The sequence below is a fragment of the Epinephelus moara genome, chromosome 18 (genome assembly GCF_006386435.1).
Source record: "Epinephelus moara isolate mb chromosome 18, YSFRI_EMoa_1.0, whole genome shotgun sequence".
In the NCBI taxonomy this organism is placed as follows: domain Eukaryota; kingdom Metazoa; phylum Chordata; class Actinopteri; order Perciformes; family Serranidae; genus Epinephelus; species Epinephelus moara.
Genome location: NC_065523.1, coordinates 28,980,504 through 28,998,466, shown reverse-complemented (window position 1 = coordinate 28,998,466; position 17,963 = coordinate 28,980,504). Strand labels below are relative to the sequence as shown.

At 41.5% G+C, this 17,963-nt stretch overlaps 1 protein-coding gene across 1 annotated transcript; it reads left to right on the top strand.

Moving 5' to 3' along the window:
- The first annotated feature begins 793 nt into the window (after positions 1 to 793).
- On the top strand, positions 794 to 16,035 carry arhgdia (Rho GDP dissociation inhibitor (GDI) alpha). Its single transcript, XM_050069421.1, has 5 exons — positions 794 to 917; positions 13,232 to 13,430; positions 14,971 to 15,054; positions 15,654 to 15,730; positions 15,885 to 16,035. The coding sequence occupies exons 2-5, from the start codon at positions 13,238 to 13,240 to the stop codon at positions 15,963 to 15,965; spliced, it is 435 nt and encodes a 144-aa protein (XP_049925378.1). The 5' UTR covers positions 794 to 917; positions 13,232 to 13,237; the 3' UTR covers positions 15,966 to 16,035.
- The last annotated feature ends 1,928 nt before the right edge of the window (positions 16,036 to 17,963 follow it).

The window sequence follows — 17,963 nt, the reverse complement described above, 5'->3', positions numbered from 1 at the left end:
AAGACACAAAATGACCTCAAAGAGACAGTATATTTACAAGGGACACAAAATTACCACTAAGACACAAAACAGAAAAACAAATCCTGACAAAACCCACCACAAACTATGTGCTTCTGACTCCTCTGTAGGAGAGGTGGTCGAGCCTTTTACACCACAGAAAGGACATGCATGGGAACAGCTAGGAGACACAAATTTACCACAAAAGGGGCAAAGAAATATAAAGACACACAAAACCACTAAAAAAAGACACAAAATGATCTTTAAGCAACACAAAACAACTTCAAAGAGACATGAAACAACCTCAAGAAGACACGAAATGACCTTAAAGCAACACAAAACGACCACAGACAGAAAACAACCTCAAGAAGACACAAAATGACCTTAAAGTGACACAAAATGACTCACAAGAGACACAAAATGACCATATCTGTACCCAGGGGCCCATAGTTTCATGATCCGCCCTTGCCTGTAGCTAAGCTTAATGATAATAATAATAATAAGCTTTTATGAAATTGTTTTGTGTTTAAAATTTTGATCTGTAAAGTCCCCAAAGTAACCATAAATAGATTAAAAATGTACATAAATATAGTGCAGTAAAATGACAATATTTCTCCCTGAAATGTAGAACTATCAAATAAAATAAACATAGCACGACATTGAAATAATCAAGTAAAGAATTACACAACTGTACTGAAGTAAACGCACGTAAGTAAATGTCAATGTGCTAAATGTCAAGTCATTGAAACACATCATTTTGAGTGGATTGACTTTAATCACTGCTTTTATTTTGAAGGGGCCGTACCGGAAGTCGTCACCCCGGTTAGCGACCGTTGGCTCAGATTTTCCTCCGCCGCTTCACTTCACTCTCTCTCAGCACCATTCACAGGAGACTGTCCCAGCCTACCGGCGGTATAACGGTAAGAGTTGACCAAACACTCGATAAACTCCTCTAATAACCCGTTAAACCGGTAAACGTTCACTTCTGAGGTGCTTTGGCGGAGTTAGCAAGTTTTTGGGCACTTAAAAAGGATGTGTTCCAAGTTGACGGTTACCCGTGAGCGTGAGTTTGTGAAAGGGGAAATTTGTTTACCAAAGACAACTTCCTGCACTCAGGGCTGTGCCTTTTTAATTAATGTATATATCGTATTATCGTCGTAGTAGTGGTTTAGTAAACTCTCAATCGTTTGATTAATTGCTAAGCCATTAAAAGTTGTTCGGCGGTAGTGAGGAGTGTAGGAGCAGGCATAGTTGTTCATTTCCGGGTGTTGAGCCTGACCTGAGCTGCCTGTGTTGGCTGTTAGGTAACAATTATCCACTGCATTTATGTGTTAACAGTAATTCACACAATGAATGGATGCATTGACTGGTGGATGAGAAGTTGACTGGGGAGAATAATTTAGTCTACTTTAAAATGACTCGCTTGTCATGAGGCACATGAGGATAGTTTTCTGCCACTTCCTGAAACTAACTTCTTTTAATTTGAATTGGCCTTGAGGGCACACACCTTAACCCAGCCACCATTTTGGCGTTTCAAAGGCTTCCATAGTCAAGTGCACATAGATTACACCTGCTAGGATCAAATGTGCCTCAAGTGACAGTCCCCTTAATGTACTTTTGTGTGTAAGTTAAGCTGTGTGCTCAGCTGAATGGCTGATACGTGATTTCTCAAAGACATCATGCAGACCGTGAATCCTCCCTTTTCCTCTCATGTGGGTGATAAACTAAATGGCCTTCAGGGATTTTTTTCCTCTTAGTAGGACTTGGATAACTTTGAGATGACACATTTCTGTCACAGCTTTTTCATTTCCCTCATCTCAACCTGAGAATTTGCAGCCTTGCAGTGGGGACCGGATGTCTCATTTTGCGGTTATTGTTTTTCTGGTTTGACCTGGTTGATCTTGAGTAGGCCCAAGGAGGAAGAATTAGCTATATATGAATCAGCATGAGGCATTTTCACTGTAGGTATTTCTCTGACATAAGTATAAGCTTTCTACATGTTCAAGCAGCTCCGAGTAAGGAGTACAAGGGTCACAGCTGCGGGCCTGAACCATAAAATGTTTCCCATATTAGCTCATTTTTAGAAAGTTAAGGTGTGTACATCCTGTCTAGGGTGCTGAAGCATCAAAACTCTACATATCTGCTTGTTACAGCTTCAGTAATGCTACAGTTGCTTTGCTTTGTCTCTTTATTTTCAAGTATTTGGGGCGCCGGTACACTTAAGTCTTTTCCAAATGCATGTTTTTCTCCTCATTGTGCAATGTTAGTGAACTCTCTGAGCCAACTATGACGAATCATGTTAGTGGCCTCTTCTGTTTTAGCTTAGTGTCACCGGGGAATAGGTGTAGGGATATAAGCCAGCCCCCCCCCCACACACAGACCAGTGTGAGCTCATAATAATCAGCCTCTCTCTCTCACATTGTGTGCGCCTCCTTCAGCCTCAGGAGCACATCCTCTCAGAAATAGTGGGCTTCAGTGCTAGAAGAAGCTTGCATGCTTGTACCCTCTGCAATATCAGGTTGTTGCCACCCTTGAAGGATCATGCAACTGTAATTCTGCATTGTGAAGTGTCCGTCAGCTCTGTAGAGGCCGTTGCCCAGAGAGGCAGACCCGAATCTGGGAATAAGCCCTGACCTTTCAGCTGGCACCTTGGCTATCCCATTCACTGGCAGCTTCCTGCTGCTGCACGCAGGGATTTCTCACCAGCTATTTTTAAAGCTTCCTATTTGTTCTGGTTCTTCCTGGGATAGAGTCATGTTTTGTTTCTCTTTCTCTCACAGCCACCTCTCTCTGTGGCTCATTTTCTTTGTCATCAGATTAGTCTTCCTTACTGATATAGAGGTTTCTGTGATAGACATCCTGCAAACCTTATCTTGGTTGTTAGAAGGCTCTTGGGCCGATATCTTTTCACTTTATTAATAACCACAAGCTCATAAATTTTCCAGCCTGTTGCTTCTCTAATTTTCACCAGTTTTATTCTTACCCCTTCTCTTCTTCTGTCGAAGTTTAGTTTCTCTGCGTTGCATCAGCTCTGCCAGTGTGCAACACTTCCTCAAAACTTCGGTATGAGTTGCACTTCATCCTCAACTTGTTAGCACCCAGCTTGATTTATCTACTGGCATATTATCACCTATCCCATGCCCTTTTTGCATTAATATCATTACAACATATTTTAAAATTATTAGGTTGAGTTTAGCTTCACAGGTGGAACGTTAAGAAGATGAGCCGCGCTTCAGACTCACACTCTGTGGTTAAGGCGCTCAAAAGGATATGAATCATCTCGCCTGAAAAAGGAAGTTTGCAGTCATTTCTTGGCAGACAAAAAAGGCCAGATGCTAGGCTGACATGCAAGCCACCCTGTCTTGAACCAGAAACGCTACTACTGCTGTGTAGCCAGCAACTAGTAGTATAAATGCTTAATGGTGTCCAGATACACAATATCTGTCGATTACATCATGTGCTATCACAACTAGGGTTGCAGCGGTATACCATGGTATGACCATTGACAGTTATCATACGGTGTACATTTCCTCCTCGACTTCCAATCGTACTTTTTACACATACTTCCTTTTTAAAAACATGGTTTCGAGTTTCAATTATAATAAAGGCTCTGATGTTTCTTTAAGGGTCATTGTCACTGATAATAATTGTGTAGTACAGTATATCTTCATATTTCTGAGACAGTTATACCTTGAAATTCACATGCAGTTGCAAACCTAATCACAGCTCCACTATTTGCAGCTGATGTGCTATTTGCTTTGTCTCTTTAAACCTAAAACAAAACTAATGTGATGGTGCGGAAACATTTTTTAAAAGCTACCAGTGCTGCTTTTCCAACTGAAATTGATTTTAAAGGACTATAGGTTGATATACATCCAATTCTATTAAATTGTGTGCATGAAAAATATTTTATTTCACGAATTACATTTGAGTAGAGTTGTTCCGATACCGTTACCAGTATCAGGAATGCCTCAGATACTGCCTAAAATACTGAATCAGGTACCAGTGAGTATGTGAGTAGATGCACAGCACTGACAGCACGTAATTTATTAATGAACTGGTTTCACACCGGGATAAAACAGTGGTGAAATCGATTCTTCTTTGCCCCTCTGAAGCGTTCGCCTACACAGTGAGTTGAGCTGTGCAACTAGTGGCAACTACTGTTTTAAAGAGGCAGAGAAGAATTGAGTTCCGGTGTCACGTTGGCTGTTAGCAAAATGTCAGCCTTATGTTAGTCTTTTACGCCACGAAGGTTGTTTTGATATAGTTTAGCTGTTGTTAAATGTGATCCCCATTTATTTCCATTCCTAAAAAACAGGTTCCCTTTTTTGGATTCTCCATTCAATGATGAGGCATGTGAGAAAAATAGTTTTCTTCATGAATTCAAAGTAGCACGCAGTGACTGATGATTGATTCCACTAGTGACAAGGCAGTGTGTGCAGTGTACATGGCTTTAGTTTCAAGGAGTGGCACTAGTGTTGCCTATATCAACACCAGCGATCTTATAAGCCATTAAAGGACACATCATGTATGCAGTTGTTCATGTTTTACAAAGGGTTTAACTTCAGCAACAATGACTGCAATCTTTTCACATTTTTACAGGGTTAGAAGTACAAAAAAATCAGCTTAGTGATATCAGATCATTACTTGGTATCAGCCAGTATGCAGATTTAGGGATAGGAATCAGTATCTGGAAGAAAAAAAAACAGAATATCTCTACATATGAGTTGATGCATTTGCTGAAGGGATGTACCGATTTCAACAGCTCCAGTTGCATAACTGTTGCAGAATCCGCTTTTCACAGCAACTTGAGGAGGATCAGTTGATTTGAATCAATTATTCTTTGAAGAAAAACAGAGTGTGAGTGTGTGTTTCACCTTTAGTTGATCAGCTTTTATCAAAGCTTCGTGATAAGGGTACATTGAAGTGTGGAGAAGCGGTGTGGATAAAAGGGACGAATGCAAAGGTCTCTGGCAGACTGAGTGTTGCATGAAAGAGACTGACAGAGGCCAGAGATCAAAGCAGCCATAGATCTGTGACTGACATCATCAGTAGGGAGTCGAAGCACAATCTAAATGTCACTTCACAAAGCCTGCCAGTTCTCAGTTAGCCTACTTTTAGTAAAGCAATTTTCATATGTTGCTATCTCTCAGGTAAAAGTGTGCAGTAAATCAGAGTATTAATCATCAGCTGTTAGACTTGTACTTCTCAAATTATCAATCAAGGAGGCTCTATTGTGCACCAACTACAAAGTTCCTGTTAGGTTTCATGTTTTTCTGATGTCTGGCTGCCGTATGCCTGCTGCGTTATCACCTTTGCCACACTGTTAGTCCTCCATGTGTTCCTCCCTGTGAAGAGCCTGACCAGGAACATTCACTGTATGATCAATAGCATCAGAGAGAGCCCATAAGATTACATCAAACAATAGTCATACAATGACAATGAAGTGAAATGATGACTTTGTGGATGATTGTCAGTCAAACAAGTAGTTACTCTTTTGTGAAATTATTTCTCCAGTATTTTGTTAATCAGTGTAGTTAGCTGAAGATCTCTCACATCTCGCACTTGTTGAAGATCAGATGTGATGCGTCATTGATCACAGATGACTGATGACTTAGAGCTGATTTGTCTGAACAACACTGCCTCCAGAAAACAACAAACATCCCGAAGGACTCATCTCATCCTGCCCACCATCTGTTTGACCTTCTGCCCTCAGGCAGACGTTATCGGACAATTCAAACATGCAACAGCAGAATGTTGAATAGTTTTAACCCCAAAGCTGTTACTACATTGAACGCTGCACTGAAATCACACAGCCAGTATTATTCAATATTTATACTTACATCATGTGCAATAACTTTATTCATTTACTTTATTTATGTGCAAAAATCTTAACTTATTTTATGTTCACGGCAGATGTTGGCACTGCTTGTGTGTGTGTGTAAATGTGCGTATGTTATTTTATAATGAGTTCGGTTTTATTTTGTGCCTTAAATTTTGTTGTATTTATTTACAATGACAATCAAAAGGAATTGAAGGAACTGAGTCAGCTAAAGATGACCAACTAGTTAACTAACAGTACACTAATATTCAGTATTTTCATTTCGCTTAGTTGGAAAAGTCTATGTATAGGAGTCAGAATATTTCATCAGTTAAAGGAATACTTCACCTGTAAAATGACCTTTTGTATATCATTTAGTCACCCTGTGTTGCGCTGAATTCATGAAGGAATTCATTCTTCATGAATTGAATCAAACAGGGTCTGCGTTTCACAACAACACCAAAACTATTCAAATATATGTTTACAAACTCTCAAACAGCTTGTGCAGTATAATCCAGGTCTCATTTATCCAGTCGTTGGCTCGGTATTTCCCAAACACATGCATTTTTGCAAAAACGTTCAGATTTAAAACATTACAAACAGTCTCATGCACGGCTGAAAAGCGTGCCTGGGCAAATGCATGAGTTTGAACTCTGCTGAAGTGGAGCTCATATGCATGCACATGCCCAGGCACACTCAGTTCTCATAGGCAGAAGTGTTTTCTGTTTTAACGTTTTAGCATAAATGCATATGTTTAGGAATTCTGAGCATACGACTGGATAAATGAGACCTGGATTGTACTGCATGAGTTGTGTGAGAGTTTGTGATAGGTTGTTCTGACATAGTTTAGCTGTTGTTAAACATGATCCCCGTTTATTTCAATTCACAGAAAAGGTTTGTCTTTTTTGGATTCTCCATCCACGATGAAGGCATGCAAGAAAAATAGTTCCTCATGAATACAACGTTAACCCGCAGTGACTACTTGATATACAAGTGGCCATTGTATAACCCACTTCTACACTGATGCAGATGGATGGTCCCTTAGAGGACAGTCACGCCCCTACACACACACACACACACACACACACACACACACACACACACACACACACACCTCTGAAAGCCTGAATCATCCCACAGGGATTCCCTGAGCAATCCCTCCATCAATTATCTTCAGTAACATTTGATGACAGTAATGACTCCTGTCAAAGAGAATCTTATTGATGCGGCACCGCTGACACCTCCAAACACTTTCTACTCCTGTCCCTGAATGCCTCGTTAGCGTTAATCCCACTTTCTATAATCTCACTGCTCAGTGGTGTTGCTAAGGAACAGGCCTAAGCCGCTGCCAAGCCTGAAGTGTTTGTAAAACTTCTCTGCTTGGCCCTGTCAAGTTAACAGATTACCCTCCTATAGGAGAGAGCTGCATGCAGGACTGTGCAGGTGAAGGTTAGGACACTGAGGTGGAGAGGTTCAACGCCACGTCCAGTGTTTGTTTGCATGATCTCATGACCTGTGTGTTGTCTCCCAGCAGGCTGAACAATGACAGGGCCTTTTCCTCTTGGATTAGTATGTAGCCAGTTTGCCACAGCATGCATTGTTTAAGAAGAATCAACCAGAAAGAATGTGCATCATTATGAGGGTGGTGATGTCAATATTGTTTAAACTAATCCGTTTTACACAGTGCATGCATGGGCCTTTAATTTGCCCATCCAACAGTTTCATACTCAAGATAGCATTTCTGACTGATGTGGCTGTGTGCAGACATTGCATAATATTCTTAAAAACAAATTCTTCTTAATTTGCTAGTGCTTATGTTGGTAACCGATGTTGACAGTGAAATTCTGCAAGGAAGCTGCACGGGGTCATGCACACTAAGCAATGCTATACTGTAGCTCCACTGTAAAAAGCACCATTATGCAGCATGAGTCAACACAGTGTAACTCTTTAAATTCCATTTAAATTGCCTCATAAAATGTGCTGTCGTTTTGCAACTTCTGCATTTATTTTGGTCCTCATATTTCTGATTCTCCAGTATCACTATTACCCACTTTGTCCTCAAAATATTTTATTAAATTTTTTTTCTCTGCAAAAAACTATATGCAAAAAAGCACACAAATTCTCAAATGCTGTCTAAACATTAGTAGCTGTACAAGAACTTTGCCATCATAAAATACCAGGGTTCCCAAGGATCCTTAACAAGTCTTTGCATTGAATTCATTAATTTAAAAAAAGGCCTTAATTGGAATTAAGATGTCTTAAATCAATCTTTTAAAAGTCTTAAACATGCTAAGACAGGGAAGTAGGATTTTTATGTATCTTCTTTTCTGATGTTGCATTGTAAAATGCAAATAATTGGTAACATCTTTTTTTATAATTTATCAAAAGCCTTTCGCATTAACCTCCCGTTGTTCAGGATAGCTGAACAGTAACACTCACTTTTTATTTCCGGCTTTGAGGCTCAGATTAGAGGATCCACCATCTGCTAGCTCGCTGTCACTGTATGCAAATTCAGTGGAAACTTTCTATTCAACCAAGTTTTCGCTGCATGGCTTGAACCGACTCAAGGCAGTGCATACGAGCCTCTGTGTATTTTGTGCAAAAAAAAAAAATTCAAACTTGTTCCAGTGTGAATCAGTGCAGAGTAAGAAACACATAATTGCCAAGAAAATCTGCTATGAAACAATGTGTATCTCCCAGAAAAGTCATGTTTTATGTTACAACAAACATGGCAAATCTGTCCCCAACCCCAGCTCATAAAACCTCAGGTTTTTTTTCTTGAATTTTAGTTATTATAAAAATTGTCTTACATTGAAACCTGCTGAAAACCACATTTCACATTTTAAAAAAGTCTTTAACATATCTGACGTTGTAGGGAACCTGAATAAAGTCTAAAGTTGGCAAAATGATTGTTTATACATGCCGCATAACCCCTCCTCAACACACCGTGAGAGGAAGAGTGATTCATATCAGAGACTTGATGAAAGCAAGATGACTAAAAAAGGTTTAGGAATAAAGAGTGTAGTGTTGCACGGTATACCGGTACTAAAATAGTACCGCGGTACTAGAGTATTCCAAACGGTACTATACTGCATTTGGAAAATACCGGTACTTTGAAATTGATTCAATTCATTAATTTAGTTAATTTATTTTACTCAATTATGCACACAAACGCCTTTCTTGTTCCTATTGGAGCACAGATTGCACATGTGGTGTGTATGACAACACCTGTATCAACATTCGCAGCTGGCGCATGTGAAAAAAGACAAGAGAAAGTCTGCCTCGCAAAGGGAGACAACACGAGACAACACAATCTTGGTGGAACATTTGAGTTACCAAACCGTGACGTCCGTACCGAGGTACTGACCGAACCATGATTTTTTTGGTACCGTTACACCCCTACTATTTATTGTTCTAAAGGTTTGTATCCAAAAAGACTTTTCCTTAGGAAAAGTACCGAAGAGTATCGAAATTCATATTGGTATTGGTACCAAAACAAAGATTTTGGTATCGTGACAACACTAAAAAAAAAGACTTACTCAGCTGTGCTGCAGCTTATGATTATTTTTATTAGTGATTAATCTGATGGTTATTTTTCTTGATTAACTGATGTTCATCACAGTTTCTCAGAGCTCAAGACCAACTGCCCAAAACACGAAAAATTTCACTTTACCATCATAGACTACTTAGAAATGACCAAATATTCATAGATAAGAAGCTGAATCTGCCCACTCCACAGAGTTACTGATTGGTCTGGCATTGTGACTTGAAACAGTTATTTCTTGATTAAAAAGCAATCGATTCAGTGACTAACACCATTGTTAGCTGTTGTCAAGCTGTGCACCAGAACCAGTGAGGATTAATAACCATGGCGACTGCTAGCCAAGATAGATGCTGCTTTGGAGGCTGTTCCAAATAGACTTGTCTTCTTCAACATTGCCCTACATCGTAGTTCGTTGTGCTTTGCTCCGCTCCTCTCTTAAAACCCTGGAAAAACCAGTATGATGGCATGGGTGTTGACTTAAAGTGATGTTGGTCTCAGACAGTTATGTCGGTCTGTAGTGATAGGTTAGGGAGAATTGAACCCTCCTCCCCACAGAAATCTGTTAGAGCGGAGGCAGTTCTTTCCTGATATTAGGCAGCCAACAATTTAGCATTTTACCTGTAACATTTTCAGTCTCACAGTGGACTGTTTAAAACAATCAGACTGCGACATGTGGAGTTTCCCTTTTATGTCCTGCAGCTTTGCCCTGCATAGCTTTTCATTATAACAGAAGCCTCTTGAATGTCTCTGTGGACTCTACAAGTCTGTATAGTGCAGCTCTCTAGTCTCTACTTAACGTATGTCTAATAAGCCCCAGCACTTCCTCCTGTGTGACAGCTTGGTACGTGCAGTCACAGTGCAGCGTACTGCAGGAGAGTAGAGGAAGTGAGAAAAACAACCTGTTCCTTGATACTTCAAGAATGATATGACGGCATCACTGTGTTATCTGCTCTTGCTTTCCTGCCTCTCTCTTTACAACAAGGAGCCTCTCATTCATTCCATACGACCAGGAACACTCACGCACAGCTGACTGACGATTGGCAGAAAAGGAATTTGTGCTTTTATGAGGGCACAGAGGCCCCATTTGGAAAAACGATGCTGTGTTCTCAGTTCCTGCTTGGCTAACACCCAGCTGTATATGGCAGACACAATAGAACAGAGAAGGGCGTTCGATCGGTGGGCGGAGCAACAAACCAGTTTCTTTTATTGTTACATGTCTGTTTGCGGGTGTGTGATTTAGTGGTGTTCTTCTGATTATAGTGTGTTGGGGTGTTACTTGTACAGAGAGGATCCACCTGTGTTCAGCATGTGGTGCCTGTGTTTGCATTTGTCTGATTTGTTGGGTCGCCGTAGTGATTTATGATCTTTTACTCACACGATAAGACTTAATTTGCAACAGTAATCGAAAGTGAGCCAGCACACGTTTAAGGATTATTTACACTAAGAAGAAGTAGTTTAATTTGATTAGACGTAAATGGAGAAGCAGTTTGTTTATCAGGTTATGTCTTCCTCTTTCACTTTAGGGCAGCTGGTTGTTCTGTACACAGATTTGTTCACATCATTGACATTTAAGTATTTATCTTCTTGGGTCTGTTTAAGCCCTTTAACACAACTTCAGGATACAGACTGATTTTTTCAGAGCGACAAATCCTCCACCACAGTAGCTTGGGTTCCTGCTGCTTGGTTGACCTCAGTCAAACAGGAAGTTGGGTTCTTTCAACATGTAAATGTCGAAAACGTTCAGGATGAGAAGTTTGTGGGCGTAGTTGCCTGTTGACTTGGAGGAATGTTATCATGTGCCACGAAAAGTATACTGTACAGAATAATAAGTGACCTTAATGTGACTGACACCACAGCTCGTTGCTTGACTCAACGATGAGTCCTCCTAATTACATATTTATGGCTGCATTGATTTTTGCCCAAATCAGGAAATGAAAACTACAACCACATTGCATTTTGTAAGTGGCTATGAAAACAGCTCACACACCTTTAGACCGCCGTGTGTGTGTCCTCAGTTCTCTGAGGACTGCAAGAAGAACATACCACACAGAACAAGTGCTGTGAGAGCACCATCATCCAGCTGCCCCTCGGCTTTCGCACATGTTGATCAGCACTGTATAGCTGTGCCCAGCATATGTGCACCAGATGTGTTTAATTGATAATTTTTTTCTCCACTGCATTTTATGAGCATTTTATGGGTTCTGTAGCACCTCTATGTTCTCACAAAAACGAAGATGATCTCACTGTGTTGTGCCGTTCCACTGCTCAGGATCAGCGTCCTCGCTTCTAATCAGCAGTGACTGGTGTGACAGTGCAGCTGGGTGTAGATGGCCACTTTAGCACTGCTGTTTTTCTGCTGTCTGACAGCAGTTTGTGGAGGAGGAGAGACAAGTGAGTGAGAAGCCTGGAGCTCCGATAATCATCAGCTTTAAGACCACCAGTCTCTGCTGTGTGTCACCTCTGCAGCCCCGGAGAAACCGGTTCCAGAGCCAAGAGGGCCAGATGGTTACGTGTCCTGGCACTCGTCTCTGCTTGTGTGTACATTTTGTGTGCTCACGTGTGTGATTATGGCTAAACATACACTGACAACAACACAATAAAACTGCCTCGTCTCTTTCCCAGAAGTAATGATAAAGTAACCCATGTGAGCTGGTTGTCAGCACTTTATTTGACTTAAGAATCTTATGTCGTCATGTGAGCCTGCTGTCAGTGGTCTAAACTATTCACAGCAAGGTCTGACTTTGGATTGTCATCCTTAACCTTGTCACTCCACTCTGCCTGGACAGAATTGTTGTTGCTGTATTTAGAATGATTTTATATTTCCATTATGCTCCACTGAAACAAACTTGAGCAAATCACACTGAAAATACCAGGATAAATAGGGATGCACTGATTGTGGAATCCCAGGCTGATACTGATTTGGCTGATACCGATGTTTTGCTTTTGTTGTTGTTAATTATGTTTTTGTTGTAATTTATTCCCCCTTTGCCAGGGAAACAAAGAAATCTACACTGTAAAAAGAAATAACTGAGCTGTTTTGAAGTCATTCAGTCCTTCATTACACTACCTTTGAATGAACACAAATTAATTAGTACACATTTATCAAACAACCTTTAATATAACCTTCTTTCACATGAAAAATACTTTAAAAAATAACCGCTTCAAAAGCTTTTTTACTATATATAGCCTACTGAATAATAATTCCCTTTCTGTTATCTATTTTATATTGCTGTGAAAACATTCCCCTTCTCGCCAAAAACTACATTTTACAAGACTGCATTTGAACACATCATGAGGACGTTACAATTTACCTTTAGTGAGTCAACTACGTCAAACAGCGTCCTGGGAAAGACCATGGTTTGTCCCACACACATTTTCTGTTGTCCCTGTGATACCTTTAGTTTCAAGCCCTGCGTTTTAGCCTGCACAAAGTTGATGTAACACAACAGAGGAACATCAGCTGCTGCCATCAGTGAACGCAATCTTATCTGCAGATAGGCCAGTGGTAGTCAGCGAGGCGTATATTGGCTGATAGCGATGTGGGGCTGATGAAACTATGCATCCTTAATAAGCTGCAAACACACAGTAAGAGGAACAAAGTGATTTATGGTGTTTCTGTCCACATGAACTGATTCTCTATACTACCAGAGCCCCCCAGGTCAAAGTTCACTGAGGTTTTCCTCTGGATAAGTAATCTGTAATAATCTTCCAGCGGGGGATGTCTACTAACCATGTGCTGCTGATTTCATTAAAGCAAAGTAGAGAGTAAAAGGGGAAGTGGTCTGCTGTGTGGAGTCCTGCTGTCTGTCATTATTACATTGTTTTCCTGTTCTCTAACCTCTCTGCTGTCACTCTCTTGCTTTGATTAGCACACCATGGCAGAGCAGGAACCCACACAAGAGCAGGTGAACGTGTGTGAAGTAGACACTGAAGAGGAGGATACCAATCCCAACTACAGACCTCCCGCCCAGAAGAGCTTAGACGAGATCCAGCAGCTGGACGCAGAGGATGAGAGCCTGCGCAAGTACAAGGAGGCACTGCTGGGGAAGGAAGTTAAGGTTGCAGCAGGTTAGTGATTGAAGTAACACTCAGACTCTTACAGAACATATGCAGATATAACTTCTAAAAAATTTGAAAGAGGACTTGGGTCTCTTTCTGGTCAACTTCAGCTCTGATGTCAGTCCTCTTTCTCACACTATATATTGGCATAGTTTTGTTTTTACTTTGACGTAGCACTGCAGAGCAGTGACGAAGCCCCTCGCCTTCAGATGAACTTTAAATTGGAGGAAAACAGCAGCATTTCTGTGCTGTAGACTGTTGTAGCATTCCTATTCTACATTCCACATCTGGAGACGTGCAGTATCTTCCGTGGATCAAACTACTCCTCGTCCTGCGTCCTTGCAAACGTTACAGGCTGGCGTGGTTTTGCCACGTGATCTAGAGGGCTAAGTACAGTGGCAAAGAGCAAAGTGAAGCTGGAGCGCTTTGTGTTCACGGTGCACAGGTTAAGTGAACTGCACTGCAGACTTGAAGCGAACCAAACTCAGCCTGACTCCTGAGGTGGTCTGAGTTCGGTTCGCTTCAGTGGGGTCTGAGCTCTCTTGGAGTGTTCACATAAGCGCAAAAAATGCTGAGTCCTGATTTTCCTCGTACTGTTGTGCTGGAACACCTGTATTCACCCTCTGTCTGAAACACTCTGTTTTAGTGCCTGTCTCATTTAGCTCCCCTCCTGAAAAAGCCCACTCTAAGACACACCCAGTCACTCCTTAATGCTGCAGAGGAGTGGGAAACATAGATGTAGAAACATAGATGCCTCATTGTCCACTGGATCGCTCATCAACGGCGCTGCCATATTGGAGAGAGCAAAACTTGCCTGTAAACAAATGCAAGTAAACAGGGGAGCTGTGGGTTTTTTCTGCATTAAAAAGCACCACAACGTTTATATCTAATTGCAATGAGTTCTTTTTATTTTCATGGGTTTATGATCCATTTAGTGTAGAAAAAAAGTTTTGTCTCCAGTCAAGTAGAATCTGAATATTTAGGCTATACTTGCTGCTAATCACTCAAAAGAGGAGTGTGTGTTAGACTTACATAAACTGAATTACTTACGTGTTCAATATGGCATCAGTGTTGAAGTATTTCTGCAATGTGGTGTCTACATATGTATTTCTATGAGGGACAAAAAGCTGCCACTTACATCTCCCTCGCCTCCGGATCAGATATAGCAAAATTTAATTGCATGGCTGGGTTTCAACCAGTAGAGGGCAGTCGCTGTGCATATTTACAACAAAATGTGTAGAATTCAATTAATTTGCACCAAAATGTCAAGATTAACGCTACTAAATACCCATATACATGGTTTTCAGCTGACAAAATTGTTTTGGGGTTTAGTTATGACTTGTAAGATGTGTGATTGGCCATTTGTGTGAAAATAGATCATACCTACTCACTAAATGTTTGAAAACAAAACCATTACAATGACAAAGGCAGGGTTGATGAGATACTTCCCTTTTTTCACAGTTTGATTCTCTTTCTCTCAGCATTTCTCACGAATGCTATAAACTCATGATCATAATTTTGGATGCTGTGACCTTTCCTTCTGTTTTAGATCCCAACACCCCCAACATCCAGGTGATGAGCATGACTTTGGTATGTGATGCGGCTCCGGCCCCGCTGATCCTTGACCTGACGGGTGAGTAGAGCAGACAGGGCACTTTGTTCTATGTGAGGCTGGGATGGAGGCAAACTTAAAAGCTTTTTAGAGTGAAAACAGATCATTGATAGTCGACATCTGAAAGATTTTTTTCATTCATGAATGAACAGAAGCCCACATTTAGACAGCTGTCTTTCCTGAGAGCAGACACACTGAAAGAATTAGCTCATAGTAACATTAATTATGAACAGTAATCACTCCCATTCTTGTGTAGACCAAATTACCTGCTGCGTCATTAGCACGCTAATTAGTAATGACATGACTCCCGTGTAAGTGGGTTAATGAGCCATTTCCTGATGGCTCTCCTGCTCTCCCTTGGTGGTCACACTGAGCTACAACAGAGCAGGAGAGCTGGGTCCACTGTGCCACCTGGTGGTCAGTATCATTACTACAGGGTGTTAAAACTCAAAATACAACTGTAATTCCTCTTTCGTTGTTAAAACTTAATCATAAAGTCCCACACGTGTTTATTAACCCTTAGTTTTATAAATTTAAGACTGTGTTAAAATGCTTTCATGCTCCAAACTGTCTTAACTCTTAAATAATTTTCTTTTCACCCATGTTGTTTTGTCTTCTAGGAGACCTGGACGGCTTCAAGAAGAACCCATTTGTTCTAAAGGAGGGCGTCGAATACAAAATAAAGATCAACTTCAAGGTGAGGGAGGCAGATGTTAGTCCCACCCAGGAATCCTTTCTTTTTGTTGTCTCAGACTGTTGGAAAGATACAATGATGTTACTGCAGCTGCAGGGAGCTATTTTTGTCATGGGAGCTGTTTAGCAGGATATGATATGCATGTTGCTTTTTGCAGGTCAACAAGGAAATTGTGTCAGGCCTGAAGTACTCTCAGCAAACATACAGGAAATCAGTAAGAGGTAAGACTGGATTTTGAAATTAAATCAAATTATATATTTTATTTCTCTTACCCGTTGTGTTGTTTATCAGTCTAGATTGTTTAGGTGTTAGTTGCAGTGTGAGATATCAGCTATTGAGTTGTTTCTTGGAGGCACCCAAAGCTCACCTGGTAGTATGTGCCTCCTCCACAGCAACTCGGGTTCAAGTCCAACCCATGGCCCTTTGCTGCATGTTGTCCCCTGTCTCTCCCCCATTTCATGTCTTCCTATTGAAGAAAAACATTTCCATTTCCATCTGCTTATCTGGGGCTGGGTCGCAGGGGTAGCAGGCTGAGCAAAATACTCTAGATGTCCTGCTCCCCAGCAACGCTTCAGGTTCAGGTTCTGGGTCAAGCAAAGGCCTTCTACCAGTTAGACATGTGTGGGAAAACCTCTAACAGGAGGCATCCTGATCAGATGCACGAACCACCTCAACTGGCTCCTTTCAATGCTTAGGGGTAGCAGCTCTAGTCTGAGCTCCCTCCAGATGTCTGAGCTCCTCACTCTGTCTCTAAGGCTGAGCCCAGCCATTCTCTAGAGCAAACTCATTTCGGCCGCTTGTATCCACAATCTCATTCTTTTGGTCAGTACCCAGAACTCATGACCATAGGTGAGGGTTGGGACATAGAGGGACCAGTAATCAAAAGCTTTAACTTCCGGCTCAGCTTCCTCTTCACCACGACAGTCTAGCGCAGCGGCCGCATCCCTGCTAATGCTGCACAAAACTGCCTGTCCATTGAAGAGAGCCAGAAATATATACATATATACATAAAAAGAGTCTGCCTTCTCTTGAATATAATGGAACAAGATGGAACTCAGCTTGTTGTGCTCAAACCGCCAAAACGATACATTTAAAAAACTCAACAGCAATGTCTCTTTCCAGAAATCATGACCCGGTTACTCAAGATAATCCACAGACCTTGTGAGCAGTTTCATGTAGGAACTATCTTTCTACTGAACTACATCCACCAACTGTATCATCACGCTTACCTAGCACCACTGAGCTAGATAAAGTTAGACCTCACCCAAGTAGGACGCCATTAATGTTGACATCTTGCACAAACACTTTCCCCTCGTCCATGAGTAGATGTACAGTTGCACACAACTACAGTTTGCAGGAATAATTCGGTAGGAATAAATAGTTCCCACGTGAAACTGCTCACAACAAGGTCTGTGGATTATCTTGAGCAACCAGGGGTCTCCTTTATAAAACAGTTTGTAGGATCCGTACTAGAAATGTACATACGGACAAAGGCCAGAAATGAACCTTGTACACAATTTCTACAATCAGGCTTCCATCTCACCATCTGCGTCGCCAATATCCCTTCTCCAAAATATTGGTCAGCCTGGGTCAAAGTTTCTCCCATCAAGTCTGTATTAAGACATCACAGCTTTTGCGTGGGATGTGGCGTACGCCTCTTTCAGGTCTTGTTTTGTGCATACGCAGTGTTTATAAATAGGCCCGTTTCCACTGCAGGAACTTCGGGGTAATTTTACGGGGCCGGGGCCGTTGGTGTGTGTCTCCACCGCAGGAGCCACCCCCGAAGGACAGAGTTCCTGAACTTTTACAGGGGCTAAACAAGTCCCTGCCTCGGAGTAGGTACTCAGAACGGCCCCGAAAAACTCCTGGGTGGGGCTTGGGGTTTACTTGGTGCTGATTGCATATACTCAAAACGGGATGTGACGTCAACAGAAAGCGACAAAATAGCCGCGTCGCCCTGGTCAAAATGGTCGCCCAATGATTACGTCACATCCAGAGCCCGGTAACTTTACAGGAACCTTTGTCCTACTCCGTCCTCTCAATGGAGACATGGCGGTTGAGAGGGCCGAGCGAGAGGACGTTCCTGTAAAGTTCCTGCCCCCCAAATAGTACCAGGAACTTCTGCAGTGGAAACGGGCCTAATGAGACCCTTGGTCATGATTTCTGGAAAGAGGCATTGAGATATACAGCGCTTTGAACACCACAAGTTGAGTGCCATCTAGTTCAATTATATAAG

What these genes read in the sequence shown, in the direction of transcription:
- arhgdia (XM_050069421.1), top strand. Translation starts at nt 13,238, where the DNA reads ATGGCAGAGCAGGAACCCACACAAGAGCAGGTGAACGTGTGTGAAGTA. An exon ending in GCTGATCCTTGACCTGACGG is followed by an intron (nt 15,055 to 15,653) that starts GTGAGTAGAGCA and finishes TTTGTCTTCTAG; the next exon opens with GAGACCTGGACGGCTTCAAG. An exon ending in AAATAAAGATCAACTTCAAG is followed by an intron (nt 15,731 to 15,884) that starts GTGAGGGAGGCA and finishes TGCTTTTTGCAG; the next exon opens with GTCAACAAGGAAATTGTGTC.